At 37.0% G+C, this 15,854-nt stretch overlaps 2 protein-coding genes across 2 annotated transcripts; one reads left to right on the top strand and one right to left on the bottom strand.

Moving 5' to 3' along the window:
* Positions 1-579: 579 nt before the first annotated feature.
* On the bottom strand, positions 580-7,645 carry LOC121416595. The gene is made up of 4 exons (XM_041610087.1): positions 7,371-7,645; positions 3,516-3,705; positions 1,715-1,900; positions 580-703 (listed from the first exon to the last, which is right to left on the bottom strand). The coding sequence occupies exons 1-4, from the start codon at positions 7,435-7,437 to the stop codon at positions 580-582; spliced, it is 567 nt and encodes a 188-aa protein (XP_041466021.1). The 5' UTR covers positions 7,438-7,645.
* A 1,527-nt stretch (positions 7,646-9,172) lies between these two features.
* Positions 9,173-15,854, top strand: LOC121416594. Its single transcript, XM_041610086.1, has 4 exons — positions 9,173-9,200; positions 10,331-10,537; positions 11,788-11,973; positions 15,709-15,854. The coding sequence occupies exons 2-4, from the start codon at positions 10,350-10,352 to the stop codon at positions 15,830-15,832; spliced, it is 498 nt and encodes a 165-aa protein (XP_041466020.1). The 5' UTR covers positions 9,173-9,200; positions 10,331-10,349; the 3' UTR covers positions 15,833-15,854.

Raw genomic sequence — 15,854 nt, 5'->3', positions numbered from 1 at the left:
CAGAGAAAATGAACGAGAACGTAATTACAATATTCTATATCAAAATCTACCTACAATATTCTATATCAAAATCTACCTACAAGATATATACCCTCTTTTTTTTAGTGCCATTGCATATATTTCTATCACTGAATACGTTGGTATTGATATAAGGTGGTTAACATTGGCATCAGACCGATCACCCCTTTCATCTCTACAAGTCCACCCTCCCTCCTTCTGTCAGTCTCTCTCTGACCCCCCCCTCATTCCCTCCCTTCACTTCTTAACTCCAATTCTCCAAACATCGACTTATATTTAAATAAAAATAGACAAAGCAACAAGGAGCTCTTACGAGGGCATCGGAAGCACTCGAAAATACTCCAAAAGGCCAAGGGCACAGAAAGTTCCAATTTTTTTTCCTCTTGTATGTGTGTGCGTCTTGTTTCGCAGATATTGGTGTATCCCCATATTCTATTCTGTCGTCGAGCTTTTCTTGTAGCTTCACTCCGCTTCAAGGTCGTCAGTGCGGCAGCATACAACAAGAGCTATTTTTATTATTTTTTTTAATCGGTGGCTCAAAAGAATTTCTTAATTTTCATCCTAAGCCCAGAAAGGGTCCACGACTAGTTCTTGATCGTCGGCAGAGGGCGGTTTGTCGAATATTCGTTTGTTTCGCGTGTTCGTCTCCATGGGTCCATCCTTGTGTTCTTTGCGCCGTAATTTCCTGCAGAAAACAGCGAGGTAGGGAGAGGGGGGGGGGGGGGGTAGAGAGGGGAAGGGGAGGAGGAGAGGAAGACGCGGGAAGGGAAATATAGAAGGAGACGTGGAGAATAAACATAAAGATGGAGATGAAAAATAATTTGATTCAAATCATTATTCCACTGCATTCTGGAGATATGATTATGAAAAAATTACATCAAGACATTAAAATAAAATCATATGGTTTACATTCAAATTCGAATTCATTATTTCACATCTCTTAAAAACAGGGTACAATTCATAGTGAGTTAATGCAATAAAGTAAAAACAACAATGACATTTGTACAATTTAGACGAAAAAAACATAGAGTAATGAATGGGATGTGAGGGAGCAACAAAAAGCCATTGGCCTATCTAGGCTACTCCCTTTTGACATTCATTACTGATAATAAAACAAAACCGTATTTCCTAATCAATTTTTGAGATTGAAAACAAGAATCTCAATATCAAACCGAATCAGTAGACTGGTCGAACAAACCAACAACCATTAAAAGCACCGGCCAAACCGACTGCACACTGACAAAGTCCTTTCATGATTGCCTATATAAGTTTTTTTTGCAGGAGTTGCTGCATTTATTGTAAACTCAAAATTAATTTACAATACATAAAACATAATCGTAGTATGATATGAAAGTACATTGTAATGTGACAAATTTATAGTAGTGTCATAACAAAATTTAGACATGAATACAATTAAAGGATAAGACAAAGTAATAAAAACCAAATGCAGTGGCAAACTATATAAGCAACAAAAAAAATGCTTGAGTAATAGCAGCTTATATAGCGCTTTTAACATTATTTTATAAGAAGTTTCTAAGCACATGACTGGAATGCAGCAAAATTACTTGGTGTTAGGATTTCAGTTGCGCGCACTGTGCTTCAAGGAATGAATGCCTGCCAAGGCCCCTATACTCCCACCTCGGTGGAGTGTAGTACATGGATAAAAAATCTCGCTGATGGAAAAGGAGAAACTTACTTTGGCAAACAAGAGCAGAAGCAGATGCCATCCATGAAGAGATTGTAATATTTCCTGCAGGTTCTTTTGAGTTTCTTGAGGCAGGGGAAAGTGTCTTCTTCGCAGTACGTACACATGAACACCGCGGCCATGCAACACCCGGTCACAGCGCCGATGATGATGCAGATGTTATAGAACTCTTGCATTCTGTTCGAATAAAAGCAATGCAAGGTAGATGCCGGTAAAGATGGTTATTTATTACATCTTAAAGTTAGGGAGTTATAGCGAATATCACATGAATATAGAATGAGTGCAATATACTAGCCCTATTGCGAGTGGAATATTTCTTCTTCTACTTCTTCTTCTTCTTCTCCTCCTCCTCCTTCTTCTTCTTCTTAATCCTACTCCCCCTCCTCCTTCTCCTAATATACTACTATAACTACTACTTGAATTGAATTTATTTCCGTTAAAAATCAAACAACAATATATACAAAAAGAAACATGTGAATTCATATATGAAAACGGGAGGATGGCCCTACTCAGCAGCATCAATCATGGTGCTGCTGGTCTACCGAGGGGTCCTCATATAGCATAAAAGAAAATTACACAAATACAAATTATACATAATATAGAAATAACATACCAAAACAATAAGAAATAAAACTAATCGGTCATAACATCTTGCCCCCACCCTCCCCCTACATTAACACACCCTACATTTAAATGCATAGGAATTGAGCAACAGGGAATAACATGAATAATGTACAATCAGACCCAATTTAAGAGTTGGTTATTAAATGAGCTGTAAGAAACAGAACATTTAGCATCACGTGGTAATTCATTAAAATATGTCGTACCCCTATATGAGAACATTCTTCTACCCAATTCAGTCCGTGGTTTTTTGAGAGAAAGATTTTTATCCGAACGGAGAGAATATTTATGAGTTGAAATCTGAAATATATTATTCAAGTATGAGGCGCACTAAGACCATTTAGGCTCTTATAAACCATTGAAAGAGTATGCTTTATACGCCTTGATTTTAATGACTCCCAGTTCAAGAGTTGATGAACAGTATGGTTAGATATATGTTTATACGGATTAATTTTGAGTATTATTCTACAAGCTCTACTTTGTATTTTTTTGCAATTGTTGGGTACATTTCAAATTTGAAGAATCAAATACTACATCAGCACAATCCAACAATGGCAAAATTACTGAACGGTAAATTAATTTCAGACTATCCTCATTTAAAAATGAACGAAGCCGACCAAGGAAATTTACTAATTTACTAGTTCTAGCACAAAGTTTATCAATGTGGCAATTCCATTTTAACTCTGGGTCAATAACGACCCCCAAATATTTCACAAATTCTTTAGACTGAATATATTTTCCTGAAATTCTGACATTAAGAGACTTGTGCACAGACAACATAATCAAATAACATACTTTCAGTTTTGTCGATATTAAGACTTATGAGTATGAATGCTGATGATAGTCCCAATAATAAATATGACACAAAAAGTGACAAGAATTAGAATGAAAAAAATATCAATTAATGATAATAATGATAATAATAATAATAATAACAGTAATAATAACAATAATAGTGCCAATGATAATAATAGTAATAATAACAATGATAATAATAACAATACTAGTATTAGCAATGATAATAGTAAAAATAATAATAACAATAGTTCAAACAACAATACCACCAGCAAATATAATGATGATCAGCATCATAACAAGAAAACATAGCCTAATAATTTCAAATTCAATTTTGTAAATTCATTCATTTCAAGAGGACGATACGTGCACTTACTTTTGTGCAGATTTCTCGGCCTCATCCTGACAACAGGAATGAAAGTTCCCCGACTCATCGGGCCTATCGTTGTAACAGCATTGATTGAATTCGTTCTCGGTGCCGTCATCCAGTGTATCCGGACACTCGTAGCTGTTGCCCGCCGCAGTCTCGGGGAGCGTGGTGTCGATGGCACATGTTGTCGAGGACACTGACGGTAAAAAAAGAAGAAATTTTAAAAATAAGGATAGAACAAATACTCCCTACTCGCTACTTTATACAACACAGTGTTACAATGGGTTCACAGTGTACTTGCAGTGTGTTCACAGTTAATTAACAGTGTGTTCACAGTGTGTTCAGTGTGTATTCAGCGTGTGTTCAGTGAGTTTACAGTGTGTTCACAGTATGTTCATCGTGTGTTCATAGTGTACTTACAGTGTGCTTACAGTGTGTTCAAAGTGTGTTCACAGTGTGTTCACAGTGTGCTCACAGTGTGTTCACAGTGTGGACAGTGTGTGCTCAGTGCGTCTTGTTCACAGTGTGTTCACAGACAGTTTATTCACAGTCTGTTTACAGTGTAACTTACAGTGTGTTCACAGTGTTCTCACAGTGTGTTTATAGTGTGTTCACTGTGTGTTCAGTGCGTTTTGTTCACAGTGTGTTCACCGACAGTTTATTCACAGTCTGTTCACCATGTGTTCACAGTGTACTTACAGTGTATTCACAATCTGTTTACAGTGTAACATTTACAGTGTTCTCACAGCATCGGCGGATCCAGGGGGGGTGCGCAGGGTGCGCGCGCCCCCCCCTAATATTTGAGCGGCGCCAAAGGCGCCGCTCAAAATAAAAAAAAAGTAAAAGAAAGAAAAGGCGCCGCTTGAAAAAAAATAAAGGAAAGAAAAGAAAAGGCGCCGCTTAAAAAAATTATACACTGATATAACATTAGCAACAGAAAAGGAAAGACTATCCCCAGCAAAGCGCAATCATATCATCTTCCTTATCTTTTCTTTTAACTACCTTTTTCCCAACAACTTTGCCGGTAGCAGTGCCCTGCCTGCATATAACTGGAGCCAATCAAGAATAATCAGCGCCACCTTAATCTAAATCGGCGCCGGACAAGAATAATCAGCGCTATTTGGTTATAAATCGGCGCCAGTCAAGAACAATCGGCACTGCCAGAGTCTTAACCGGCGGCCGATCAAGGATAATTAGCGCCACCTAAATCTAAATCGACGCTGGAGAAGAATAATCGGCGCCATCTGGTTATAAATCGGCGCCGGTAAAGAAAAATCGGCGCTGCCTAAGTTCTTAACCGGCGCCGATTAAGGATAATCAGCGCCACCTATATCTAAATCGGGGCTGGTCAAGAATAATCAGCACCACCTGATTAAAAATCGGCGCCAGTCAAGAATAATCGGCGCCTCCTGGTTCTAAATCGGCGCCAGTCGATAATGAATTGCCGCTGCCTGAATCTTACGTGACGTCGGTAAAAATAATCAGCACTACTTGTTTAAATCGGCGCCGGTCAAGACAAATCGGCGCTTCGGCTTTGTCTTAACCGGCGCCACCTAAATTTAAATCGGCGCCGGTCAAGAATGATCAGCGGCCCTGATTCCAATAAATAGGCGCCGGTAGAATAACGAAGAAGGGCCTATTGCCAACCAAATCTAGATCGACGCCGGTCAAGAATGATCAGCACCACCTAGTTATACATTTTATTGTTGAATGGTCATAACGAATAACATAGCGTATCGCATGCCCTTGCAGAGTGGACTTGTTCGTTACAGTTGCCCACAGATGTCATGAAATCTTTAATTTGTTATTCAAAAAATCCCAGAATCATTCAAAAGTGTAGAGCAAATCCTTTAATTTTGATATTATTTTGCAATGCTTTAGTAAGAAAAAGTCAGTCACCTAACCTCTTTGGCCTTTAGTGTAAGACAGCTACTATGTTTTATAAAGATGATTCGATATTTTAGTCCAAAACAGCTAAAACCCGTTGCTTATACCGGGAGTGTATAATTACGCAACCAGACGTATATTCGTTAGACCTTAAACCACTAAATATGATTTTCAATGTATACAGTTTGTCAATACCTTTGTTTTAACGTTTAAATGTTTACGCCATAAATTTTGATTTATTTTCATCTTCCATGAAGTTAAAAGTTATTTATCTGATCACTCTGGAAGAAGTTTAAAACAAAGATAACGATACCTGTAAAACTGGAGAACTATTTCCAAAGCTCTGTCTTGAAGGATCTCCTTCTGAATTCAGGTCATAATCATTATATCCAGTTTCATCAAATAATTACTCATTACAAATTGCATTAGATTTAGTGAAAAACATCACAATATATATATAAATACCAAATTCTGTATATAGGCCTATACATCATGTACATGAAATTTGAATGATATATAAACCTGGATTGGTGATGTATTCAAAAATGATTCATGATGTAGTATCATTGTATATGCAGAGGCGTCGATCCGGGGGGGGGGGGGGCGATCGCCCCACCAATGAAAATATTGGGGGCAAACATATCGTTTTGCCCTTCCCCAATAATTCCGCATGTGCAAAAATACAATAAGATGGTAATGTTACGCAGAAATCAGCAAGCGAGATTGAGCTACACAACTCGTTCTTTATTTAAAATCGTGCTCAAATTGTCCGCTTTTCAGATTGGAATATAAAAATTTTCAGCTCGCGCTTCGCGCTCGCATAATTTCTGTAGCAAAACTCCATACTTTTCATGATTAAATAGGTGAATAGAATGTCCCGTTTTCAGTTCTGAACCTCAAAAGAATTCCCGCTTCGATTTGCAATAATCTTTTTGTTGGATATAATCTTGTTCTTTTTTAAAAAATATTTGACAGGGTCGGACTTTATCCCTTTTTCAACATTTTCTTTTATGGCGCCGGTGAAGTGCAAAATATGTGCGCCGCTCGGCAGTGCGCACCCCCTTTCGCCAAAAGCTGGATCCGCCTATGCACAGTGTGCTTACAGTGTGCTCACTGACATTGCTCACAGTGTGTTCACAGACACTTAATTCACAGTCTGTTCACCATGTGTTTATAGTGTACTATTCACAATCTGTTTACCGTGTAACTTACAGTGTGTTCAAAGTGTGTTCACTGTGACAGTGTTCACAGTGTGTTCATAATGTACTTACAGTGAATTCACAATCGCTTTACAGTGGAACTTACAGTGTGTTCACAGTGTTGCCACAGTGTTCATAGTGTGTTCAAAGTGTGTTCACAGTGTGTTCATACTGTGTTCAGTGTGTGTTCAGTGCGTTTTGTTCACATACAGTGTCCAAAATGTGTTCAGAATGTGTTCATAAAGTAGACTGTGGGAAATTTGTGACTTACACTCAAAATGATGGGCAACATACTGTCTACTGTGTTGGGTAATATAATTATTGGTGAGAAATATATATGGGGAATTATTATCAAATTGAGCACATTTCTTACCCAATTATTACTTTTTATTACCCAATTTGGACATATTTTAACCAATAGATTTGTGGACAGTATGTTGCCCAGTGATGGTAAAAAATGGGCCCTTTTTGCCCAACCTTTTTAAGAGTGTATGATTGCCGAATCGAATATTAGACAGTGTCGTAAGGAGCAAAAAAAATAGTAAGGGGAACGCAACAAGTCATGTGGGCAAGATTTCTAAATAAAAAATAAAACGCGAGAGAGCGAAGACTGTTACCTTTCTGAATAACAGTCATATATTGTGATTGATTTGATATAATGTCATCTCGTTTCTGCTCCCTTATTCCCTTTCCCCCTTTTCGTTGAAATTTATTTGATGGTATCTATATAAGAAAGTGTACAGGTTCGAGATAGCAACGGAAAAGAGGCACTTACCTTGGTGTATTTTAATAGCCAGAACGAGACACCATCCAAATAAAATCTCTTTCCGAATTCTGGTCATTTTTAAGAAATAATTGTGTTTCCTTTAATCTAGAACAATTTTCTCATCCGAATAGTCCTTTTTTTCTTCACCTTTCTCTGGGTAATCTCATTTAATCCTCCGTTTTCGATTACTCAGACCCTCGCATACTCTACCCTAGCCATAAGAACTTGTTATAGATGTAACAAAATGGCGACTGGGTGTTCTTATTTAGCGAAATTGTATTGAAAAGGGTGGAAACAAATACAAAAGAAAGATGCAGCTTCAATCGATAATCTATTCCTTCACTTAAAGAAAGACGCAAAAAAATCAATAGAGTTTATTGGAGGCTTACGCTTGTCGAAACAAATTGTAATGGCTGTGAACGTAGATGGCGGTAGTTAAATGCATGTTTGTAAATACTATATACATTTTCTTTATTATGGGATAGCCTATTCACATTTTTATTAAGCAACGTATTATATATATCAATTTTATTATTTGCTCCGAATTTAAAAAGTCTTTATGTTTGGATTTTTTCATCATAAAATGCCGCATTATCATACAATAAATACAAGTGAAAAAAATTGATTTAACGTGAGGGATAGAGAAGAAGTCCAACACTAATCTAAGAAAGAGTGGGCTCAGCAATCTCTGCCTAGAAGAGAAATGCGTCATTATCACCAATAGCAAAAAGTGCCTCAACAAAAGATCAGAAATAATATATAAGTGCCGCCACAGACACCGGCCAAGACCCCCCAGAAAACCGATCAGGTGTGACGACCCATCGCAGCACGCAGACAAACAGGTCGTCAAACCATCAGTCTGCCTGAAGATCGCCGAAAGCGTGAAACCGACGGTAGTGGACTGAACTGACTAACATGACGTGCTCTGCCCCGGCATCGAGCACTTTTTGGAATCCTCAACCAATCCAATACCAAGTGGATATATATATACACACACACACACACACACACACACACACACACATATATATATATATATATATATATATATATATATATATATATATATATATATATATATAAATCGCAACGTTCTCCCCCCCCCTCTCTCTCTATATCTCTCTCGATATTGGCCTTACTGACCATCAGCCTCGTGAAAAGACGCTAACAGACTGTTATTATTCAGATGAAACTCGAGCAATATGATTATTGATTTGAAATTGAACTAGAGAGTGCAGCCATGCATGCGAATTTTGGATCAATAATATGTTTATACCTTAACTCCCAAGAGTCATTATACACATGCAGGTAACCAGACCAAGTTTACTGTCAGATATAGCTCATAGGCGTACTGTACGATATTGAGAATTATAATCGCACTCGATCCAAAAGCATCATTATAGGAATAACGTTCTGTCTTGAACAGTCATTTTCAAAGAGATCAAAATCCTCTATATTAGATATTGTGTTACTCCCTTTTCACTATTCTGTGCCAGGCTTGCACAACGAATTAGTGTACGCTTGCTTGCGACTTTACCTCTCCTGATTCACGATTTACCCCGAACAGGACATTTTTATTTGGTTTCCATAGTAACAAACTAGCAGTTAGTAAGTTCGGAAGACGCTGGATTTTCGATAAACACCGTCTTGTCGTCACCTCGTTGGAGGATTTTTTTCCAACTGCGGAGAAGATTCATCATTATCATCGGAGAATGTAAACAATCTCCTTTATGTTTCCAGCGTTTAGATCGGATCATTAAAGGACCACAGCCACAATAAGGATTTTCGTTCTGTCAATTTGCAGCCTCATATTGGCATTTCCCTTCGTGGTATACTCTGGTAAGCGAGTCTGATGTATTTGTTATTAATTTATTTTCCTGGCGACAAAAAAAACTATTTATCTATTTTCTATATTTTGTGCAGAGTTATGATGGGGGGGGGGGGTTGAGGGATCCACACTCTACAAGCATTTGTTTTTTAGTATGTCTCTCCATTTTCTCAGATTTTTATCATAATTTGCTTTATGACATGTTTTGTTGTAATACGGAAAATATATGTATTGTACCTACCTCAATTTATATTGTTTCATTTGCAATTGTAATTTTAATTATATACGTCCAATTTATTTTGTTCTGTTGAAAAAACGAACAAATTGAATTGAATTGTTGATTGCATGTATGAAAATAATGAAATATGATGTGTATGACATGATGCTTAAAAGGAATTATAACAAAACATTAATGTCATTGATTATGTTATTAGAATACTATACTCTATTTATAACCACAGACATTGTAATTATTAGTCTTTCATTTTGTTATGCTGGTTTGACAATAAATGAATATAAACAAATTGAAATAATTAATTTCCCACCCAGAAAGAACAAATTTCTTTATATCAATTTTGTTTTACTATAGAATAAGATTGTATGTAATGATTTGTATTTTACTTTTTATGTTGAAATTTTTATCATTTTTAATTTTTAGTTGATTCTAAATTTGGATTTGAGTTTCAATTTAAAATTTCGATTACAAAGTTTAATTTGAATCTAAGTTTGACTTTGAATTCGAATGTGAATTTGAATCTGAGTCTGAATTTAACTTGAAGCTGAATTTTGATTTGAATCTAAATTTGAATTTGAATTTGAATACACTCTAAAAACAGAGAGTAAACATTTACCCAATATTGGGTGTGAAGGGAACATGCGTGTTGGCCGAGTATTTTTTCTCTCAATATTGGGAAAAATGCACGTTTGAAGAATAAATTTCAATGCAACATTGCGTAAAAGTTACAAAATATTTGGTGTCTTTTTACCTAACACATGCATGTTCCCATTTTACCCAATATTGGGTAAACCTTTTTTATTTTGAGTGTATGAATTCATCTGATTTCGGAGAGGAAGTTGAATTTTAATTTGAGTTCGTATTTGAATTTCGACCCCTAAAATTCCCCTTCCTTGATATCTAAAGTAGATGTCAAGCTGTTGCCATGGTAACACCGTGTCCGATCAACCCAGAGAAGCCCGCATCATTTCCAGGGAATAGTTACTATTGCCCCGCCACGAACGAGGACGGCTCGCCGAACACGTTCACGGAGTGTTGCCAGAACGACCGGGCGGACGACGATGGGAACCTCCACAGCTGCTGCCAGCCAGCCGACGAACAGAACGCAGAGATGTAAGGACATGGGTAGTTGGAAGAAGACTGGCAGAGGGAAAGCAAGGAAGAGAGAGAGAGAGAGGTGGGGGGGGGGGGGGTTAGAGGGGGGCAACGACTCGCTTACATTGTATGATGTAAAACATAATGATTAAAGAAATAGAAAGGAGAAGGGACATGCCCCCACCCCTGGCCGAAAATTGAGAGAGACGGTCTTTAAATGACAAGTCCACCCCAACAAAAACTTGATTTGAATAAAAAGAGAAAATTTCTACAAGCATAACACTGAAAATTTCATCAAAATCGGATGTAAAATAAGAAAGTTATGGTATTTTAAAGTTTCGCTTCATTTAAAAAACAATGCACATCTCAATCGGTATATGCAAATCAGGAACTGATGAAATCACTCACTCACTATTTCTTTGGTATTTTATCATATGAAATATGAAATATTTTTATTTTCTCGTCATTGTCATGTGAAATGTAGTTTCATTCCTCCCTGAACACGTGGAATTCCATTATTTTAACATTTTGTGCTTCAGGCAAGGAGGTCCTAATCGTCAAATTCGTAAAAATTGAAATATTGTATAATTCAAACAATAAAAAAACACAAAAGAAATAGTGAGTGAGTGACATCATCGACTCTCTCATTTGGATGTAACTGGCTCGTTCATATAACTATTTTGTTAAAAATAAGCGAAACTTTGAAATGTCATAACTTTCTTATTTTACATCCGATTTTGATGAAATTTTCAGCATTGTGCTTGTCTGATTTTTCTCTATTGATTCAAATCAACGTTTTTCTGAGGTGGACTTGACCTTTAAACAAATTAAACCCATTAAAATATAATTATCATTGATATTATGCCAAGAGTTAATTAAGTGGAAATACCTGCAACTTATATCAGCGCTACTGTAATATGTATGCAGAAGGTCTATAATTCTATAATCCACACATATATTATGTATATATATATATAAATATATATTATATTTTATATATATATATATATATATATATATATATATATATATATATATATATATATATCCATTGCGCTAGTGAATATGCCCGGCCTGAATAGGCGGTGATATTTTTTTATTGGCATGTTTTAAACAAAGTTATATTGATATTTTCAAATAGGAAATATATGCAAAATCACTCACTCCAAGCTGGATAAATTATATTGGCACATAACTTGTTTATTTCTTTATTATATCCTTGCGTTTATATGCTAGTACCTTGATCTTCATTTCATTTATATTAATAGGCTTGGGATGATGGAACAAGTAGGGCTATACCTCGGCATAGCAACGGCAGTATTGATCGTATTGGTATTTCTCTATACGTATTGCCGAGATGACACGTTCTCTTGTCTTAAACGCTTGAGGGCGCACATCTACAAGTTTTGGGACGGCTGCATGGACGGCCTCTGTAACTGTCGCTGTTTTGGAAGGTAAGGTTTTTTTTCTTCTGTCTCCACCTCCCACCCCAGTTGGGTAATAAGCCAACAATGTTGAGGGGGTAAGATTTGGCCTACCAGGCGATTTTTTTAAATTATTTATTTTTATCATTTTTTTTGCGTGCGAGAGCGATCAAGGGACCAAGCAAAAATATAACAACAAAAAATAATATCATATTTTATCATTCTCTTGCTTATTTTCTTGGAGGTAAACCCCTTTTTTATGGCGGGGGGGGGGGGGGTGTCCCCGAGCCCCCATTCTACTTATTTAATGTGGTCTTGATAATTTATCAAACTTCTGCCGATAGATTGGATTACAAATTATGTAAATTAGATTCATGAAATAGGCTTTAATGAAGCTTTTTTTTCTTTCTTGCCAACATCTCTATGTTCTGTGAAAGATTACATGACTTTATAACTAGTTCATGATTTGAAATCTTAGGCTTGGCATCCTAAGTTAAGATGTCGTGGTGTAGTGTTTCAGTCACTTAAACCTATGGATGGACACAGGTAAAAAAAAATTGGCAAGCAAAAAAAAAAAAAAAGGTCATCAACCTAAATTTTAGGGGGGAACGTGAGACATTTTAGGGGGGTCCATCTGAATTTAGGGATGCAGGAAACAAAATTGACAAGCAAAAAAAAAAAGGTTATCAACTAAAATTTTAGGGGGAATCCGTCCCCCACCTGAAGTAACAGACGAAATCGAATGGAACTTAAAGGGATGGTCCGGGCTGAAAATGTTTATATTTTAATACATGGAGAAGAATATACTAAGCAAAATGCCAAAAATTTCATTATTTCATACTTGTGTGAATAATATGTCTCCGTTACAATGGAATAAGTTGCAGCAATGAATATCTAATGCACTAAATTAGGTGTCAATCCAATTTTTCTAGTTCTTGGAGGAAAAAAATTGAATAAACTTACTTTCATAAAATAAAATACAAAAGTACAAGTGGAGATGTGACATCATCAGCCCACCTATGAACATTCATGACGACTGTTTTCACAAAATATTGCTAAACTTTTAAACTTCAATAACTTTGTTATTTATTAAGCTATAAATAATTTCATCCCGGACCAGGCGCGTACGCAAGGGGGGGGGTTTCGGGGGTTCAAACCCCCCCTTTTCGTTTCCTTTTTTTTTTTTTTTTTTTTTTTTTTTGCTTGTCTCCCCAGAGGTCGGTCTGGTCAAGGAGTTATCGGGCAAGCGCCTGATAACTCCTTGGTCTGGTTACGGACAGTTCCCCTACCCAATAATGTATATGACAGCAATAATGAACAGAATCTCATGTTTCCGACGAAAAACACAGAAAAAATTTCCGCTCGCTTCGCTCGCTCCATTTTATTATATCTTTTATTTCCGCATGTCGCCGACATGATCACGGTATCGCCATTAAAAAGGCCATACATGATTATCATGATGTATACTTATGAATACAAGTGAACCAAGACAAAGACATACGTTTTCTTATAAAATATGTTTTACCAATATGAAAACCAAAATGACGGAAAACGCTAAAATGTCGGTTAGCTCGCTCCGCTCGCTCGTAATAATAATTTATGAAATTCCATAAGTATCTAGTCTCCTGTTCAAGGCCGTATTATGAGTGTTACGAATAGAAGGACATGTAGCATCGACTAATAGTTGATTTACTAACAAACTATTGACAAGAAATGTATGTTTTGACGGGAAAACGCGAAAATTTCGGCTCGCTCACTCCGCTCGCTCGTAATCATTTATGAAATTTCTTAAGTTTCTAGTCTCTTGATGAAGGCCATATCATGAGACTTACGAGCAGAAGGACATGTATCATCAACTAATATGTAATCATTACCAACAAGCTATTGAGAAGAATTGTATGTTTTGACGGAAAAACGCAAACATTTCGGCTCGCTTGCTCCGCTCGCTCGTAATTATTCATGACATTTCTCAAGTTTCTAGTGTTCTGATCAAGGCCATATCCAGGCGCGTAGCCAGGGGGGTGGTCGCCCCCCCAAAAAACGTCCCCAAAAAGAAAAAAAAATAAGGGAAAAAAGGAGAGGAGAAAAGGAAAAGGAAAGGAAGGAAGGAAAGGGAAGAAAGGTAGCTTTGTGTTTTTTCTATTTATTCTTTATTTTTTTCTCAAAAGAGAAACTCCTTCACTCTTCTTGCTTTAAATTCATATATGAATTTTGCTTCCGCGCTGCGCGCGGTTAAATGACAATATTGAAGTTCTCCATTGTTCCCCCACCTTTTCCCTAACCCTGTTTTTCCACCTCAGCGATGTGCTTCTTGCCAGTTAAAGTTAAAATTGATACATTAGGGCATGAATTTGAGTAAGGTTAGGCCGAAGTAAATGTATGAAGTTATCTTTTTTTTCAATTGATCGCGCAACTTCTGGTCTGGTCGGCTCCGAGCGGGTAAAATCTTTATATCAGTTTCTGCCGTCACCTCCATCAGCTTCTCCCGCTTTTCAGCTCATTACTATAAACAACCATAATTTGGGGGCAAACAGGTTCCTAATTTAAAAAGAGGAAGGTATGGAATTCGTGTCGTATTAAATAAAAAAGTACAATATTTTTTTATCAAATTGTATTAAACTTCATGTCATTTCCCTGTATACATTCATCTCCTGTCCTGTTTTGCGCCCTCAGTTTGAAATTTTGAATGACACTTAAGTTTCTTTATATTCAAAATGAAGCGCTTCAGGATAAGTCAAAAAATTAATCATCCTTTATTATATAGATAGATAATTTCAATAAATCACAGAAGTTTCAACTTTATGCGCACTATTTTCCTTGTAATGAAGTTCAATAATCTTAGAAAATCAATTAAATTAGAGACGATTGGGTATTAGAGATATCTACATTTGATGAAACGTCCGCCCTTTGAAATTTCAGAGTTTCATTGCTCATCGCGGGGAGGAATATCTTCCTCTACCAATCTTCTCCTCTGTTTTGCGAGTTAAAAATATGCACTGATGCTAAATTGTTTGTAATCAAATCTGATCTTTCCAAAGAAAGTTTCAATATATCTTTGAGAATACCCTTTTCTCGGGACCCTTTTTATGGCAAGAAAAAATGATAAATCACTTTAGCTTCCGCGGAGTTATTATCATTTTAATTTCCTCCATTGTATACCTCTTTTGTGCGTTTACAATCACTTTTGAAAACAAGGTTCAAAATCGCAATATAGTCAACCGAATTGGAGGTACTAGAGACAAGAGAAACGGCTCCTTTTCATTTTAATTTATGAAACACTAAAAGCTTCGCGCTTCGCGCGGGAGGGGGAAACTCCCCCTCCCTGCACCCACCCCCTAGGGAGCGCGCTCTGTAAGTGTTGGCACGCTTCGCGTGCATTTACCGCCCCCTCCAAAATGAAGTGCTACGATCCGAAGGACATGTAGCATCGTCTATGATACCAACAAACTATTGACAAAAAGGTTATGTTTTCAACGCAAAAACGAGAACATTTCTGCTCGCTCGCGGGTCATGACCGCACTGTTACATACCCATCCCCACTTAAATGTTATTGTCTTATTTGCAGCGCTGAAAAAAAAAAAATCATCACCTCCCCCCGCTCATCACTTTTTAGAGACTGGGCGGGAGATTTATTTAAAAAAAATCAGCTCGAAAACCCCCCCCTTTCAAAAATCCTGCGTACGTGCCTGTCCCGGACCATCCATTTAAAATACTAATGTTCCTTTACAATTGTATTTTTTCCCACAAATTGATTATTCTTGACAGACGGATTCGTCGGAAATTTAAGAAGAAATCCCAGCCGGAGACTCCGTACGTTAAGGAATCCAATCACGAACATGACGGACCAGCAGCAGAACACGTCGGCGTTCAGGAGAACTTCTTCTGGTAGCTCAAGATCACTGGCTCACTGA

Source organism: Lytechinus variegatus, chromosome 6 (genome assembly GCF_018143015.1).
Source record: "Lytechinus variegatus isolate NC3 chromosome 6, Lvar_3.0, whole genome shotgun sequence".
NCBI classification, from domain to species: Eukaryota; Metazoa; Echinodermata; class Echinoidea; order Temnopleuroida; family Toxopneustidae; genus Lytechinus; species Lytechinus variegatus.
This window is presented reverse-complemented; position numbering and strand designations above follow the sequence as displayed.

Bases quoted from the DNA above. Each gene is read 5' to 3' on its own strand.
- LOC121416595 (XM_041610087.1), bottom strand. From the start codon at position 7,437: ATGACCAGAATTCGGAAAGAGATTTTATTTGGATGGTGTCTCGTTCTG. The intron at 3,706-7,370 runs GTAAGTGCCTCT...TTTTACCGTCAG, and splicing joins GGCTATTAAAATACACCAAG to TGTCCTCGACAACATGTGCC. The intron at 1,901-3,515 runs GTAAGTGCACGT...TTATTCGAACAG, and splicing joins GCCGAGAAATCTGCACAAAA to AATGCAAGAGTTCTATAACA.
- LOC121416594 (XM_041610086.1), top strand. From the start codon at position 10,350: ATGGTAACACCGTGTCCGATCAACCCAGAGAAGCCCGCATCATTTCCA. The intron at 10,538-11,787 runs GTAAGGACATGG...TTATATTAATAG, and splicing joins GACGAACAGAACGCAGAGAT to GCTTGGGATGATGGAACAAG. The intron at 11,974-15,708 runs GTAAGGTTTTTT...TATTCTTGACAG, and splicing joins AACTGTCGCTGTTTTGGAAG to ACGGATTCGTCGGAAATTTA.